Below are 2,839 nucleotides of genomic sequence, written 5' to 3' on the forward strand. Positions count from 1 at the left end.
CACATATGATTGTAAAATCCAATTATATGTGATTCTGCATGTCAATCACATGTGATTGTAAAACCCAATCATATATGATTCTACATGTCAAAACCAATCACATGTGATTGTAAAATTCAATCACATGTGATGGAAATCTGATCCAAGGGTTGAGATTTGTCCCTTGAATCTCAACTTAAATTAAGGATCCAAATGAATACAACTCAGATACTAGATAGTAAAAGAAGAATACGATGTAGGATTTCATCCTCCAACACAGAAAAGGTTATATCAAAATTTCAGACTAAGTGGGAGACCTCGTTTGTATTTTTATTGAGTTTTGAATAAATAGGTCCTCAGTCTCGACATGTAATGTATATGAGTCATATTTCTCAAATTATCATTTCATTTATGCATCGAACGTTTGAATAAGATAAAAATAAACGATCTGGGATGACTAAATAAGTTTCTCCGTATTTTGGTATTATTTTCATCAAGGGTGTGTTTTAGGAAAGTAGTTAGAACTGTAACTTGCGCTATGTTGTTTTCTTTCATAGTGAATTTTTCTCTTTTTGTCATGCGGTTAAGAAAGATCCTCCTCTTTTTTTTCCAAAAAAATATATAACATATATAATCAATGAATTTTCATCAAAAGATGAAAAAATCTATCTAAAAATATAAGGGAATCTAGAAGGGCTCGCAACTCGACAAGCGCTATCAAACAAACAAGACGGGAAAAAAACGGCTACCTACAAGCGAGCCGAGCCAGAAGAGATACAAGAGAAACCGGAATCAAACCACTAAACCGACTAACCACAAAAGAGCATAAGAGACCTATTCAAGGTAAATTTCTATGTGTGATGATAAATGTAGATACTAGAAGAATTTTACTTTTATACATAAGAATGATCGTCAACATTTTATCTTTACATATCTCACATATTACCTTTACATATCTCACATGTATGATTAGTTATTATTGTTTTTATACAATATGAAGATACGAATATGAATATGAACACAAAGTTCTGAGAAAGATTTGTTAGTGTATCTAAGATTGTTATTAGACATTTGTCTTATGTTATGTAAACTTAGTTACTAAGAAAACTTAGCTAATAAGTTTCTTAGCTATTAAGTATTCTTTGCCATTAAGTATTCTTATCCATTAAGGATACTTAGCTATTAAGTATTCTTATCCATTAAGAATACTTAGCTATTAAGTATTCTTATCCATTAAGAATACATAGATATTTTAGTATCCTTTGTTGTTAAGAAATTATCGATATTCGTGATACTTACCTCTTAAGTTTTCTTAGAGGTTAAGAAAGTTAGTTTTTTATAGCCTATAAACAGGAGTTGTAATCAAGAGTTGTATAAGATAACAAATCTTCAAATAATACACTCAATCTTCTAATTATTTTTATTCTACACTTTCATTATTTATTCTAATCTACTTAGCAATAAAGTCTTGCTATTTTAATCTTTTGTGCTATTTTAATCTTTCAAGTGTAGAATTCTATTCTATTCTTAAACATTTACATTGGTATCAGAGCTCTCTAATTAAGGGGTTGTTTTATTCATGATAAAGAAATTTTAGACTAGAGATGGCATCTAGTTCAACTGCTCCAACAATTCCAACATTTAATGGGTTGCACTATCATATTTGGGCAGTAAAGATGAAGACATATTTGAAATTCCAAGGTTTATGGAAAGTTGTACAGACTGATGAAGATCCTCAAGCACTTAGAGCAAACCCAAATGTTGCTCAACTACGAAATTATGAAGAAGAGTTGCTGAAGAAAGATAAGGCATTTACCTGTTTACATTCAGAACACGTCGATCAAATTTTCACCTCAATAATGGACTTGGACACACCAAAAGTTGTGAGGGATAAACTCCAAGAAACCTCTGAAGGTTCTGATAGAGTAAAAGTTGTCAGATTATTGACTCTCAGACGAGAGTTTGAATTGTTGAAAATGAACGATGATGAACTCGTGAAAGATTATTCATTGCAAATAATGGATGTTGTTAATCAAATTATACTTCATGGTGATAAGATTTTAGACCAGAAAGTGGTGGAGAAGATAATGATTAGTGTTCCTCAAAAGTATGAAGCCAAAATTTCCGCAATAGAAGAATCAGCAAGCTTCAAGCACAAGAACAAAGGGTCTTTATGAGATCCGAAGAAAAGGTTGAAGGTGCTTTTCAAGCTTCTTTCAAAAATAATGTAAGACCCAAATATTTATTGTACATAATGTATTTATGGTGTATGATGCGTGTATGAAGTGTACGTGTTGCTTGCTCGAACGTCGAAGGAAACTGGACGTTGTCCGAAGTGACAAGGTGTGTACGTATCTTTTCAACCCCAAATAAAGTTTGAGTTGATGTTTCAAAGCCTTACCATTGGATAGAATATCTTATTACGTTTCCAACGATATTTGATTCATCAAAAACGGAGTTACGGTCGAAAAGTTATGGCCAAAACAAGTTGCTGAAACCTGTTTTGGGCTCGACCACAATTTCCAGTTATTTAGAGCGGCGCTCCACCTTCTGGCGCGGCACGCCGATTGATGCAGAGGCAATTTTCAGCCTTTTTAAAAGGTTTAAATGAAGGGCAATTGGGTAATTTCACTTGGGGCCGGATTTGTGAGCCATATTAGCTGGTTTGGATCAGTTTTGGATCATTTTCACATCCATTCATCACTCTCAAACTATTTTAGAGAGAGAGAGAGAGATTCTAGAGAGAGATTTAGGGTTTTGGTGAAGAAGGTGGCCGAATTGATCAAAAGCTCGAGTTCTAAAGTTGTTCCTTCCGTTCCTAGCTACGTTGTGGTGGTATTGGTAAGCTCAAACTCCGAAT

The 2,839-nt window shown here is 33.4% G+C and overlaps 1 protein-coding gene across 1 annotated transcript; it reads left to right on the forward strand.

Moving 5' to 3' along the window:
- The first annotated feature begins 1,583 nt into the window (after positions 1 to 1,583).
- On the forward strand, positions 1,584 to 2,156 carry LOC139888601 (uncharacterized). Its single transcript, XM_071871602.1, has one exon. The coding sequence runs from the start codon at positions 1,584 to 1,586 to the stop codon at positions 2,154 to 2,156; it is 573 nt and encodes a 190-aa protein (XP_071727703.1).
- Positions 2,157 to 2,839: the final 683 nt, after the last annotated feature.

Source organism: Rutidosis leptorrhynchoides, chromosome 2 (genome assembly GCF_046630445.1).
Source record: "Rutidosis leptorrhynchoides isolate AG116_Rl617_1_P2 chromosome 2, CSIRO_AGI_Rlap_v1, whole genome shotgun sequence".
NCBI lineage: Eukaryota > Viridiplantae > Streptophyta > Magnoliopsida > Asterales > Asteraceae > Rutidosis > Rutidosis leptorrhynchoides.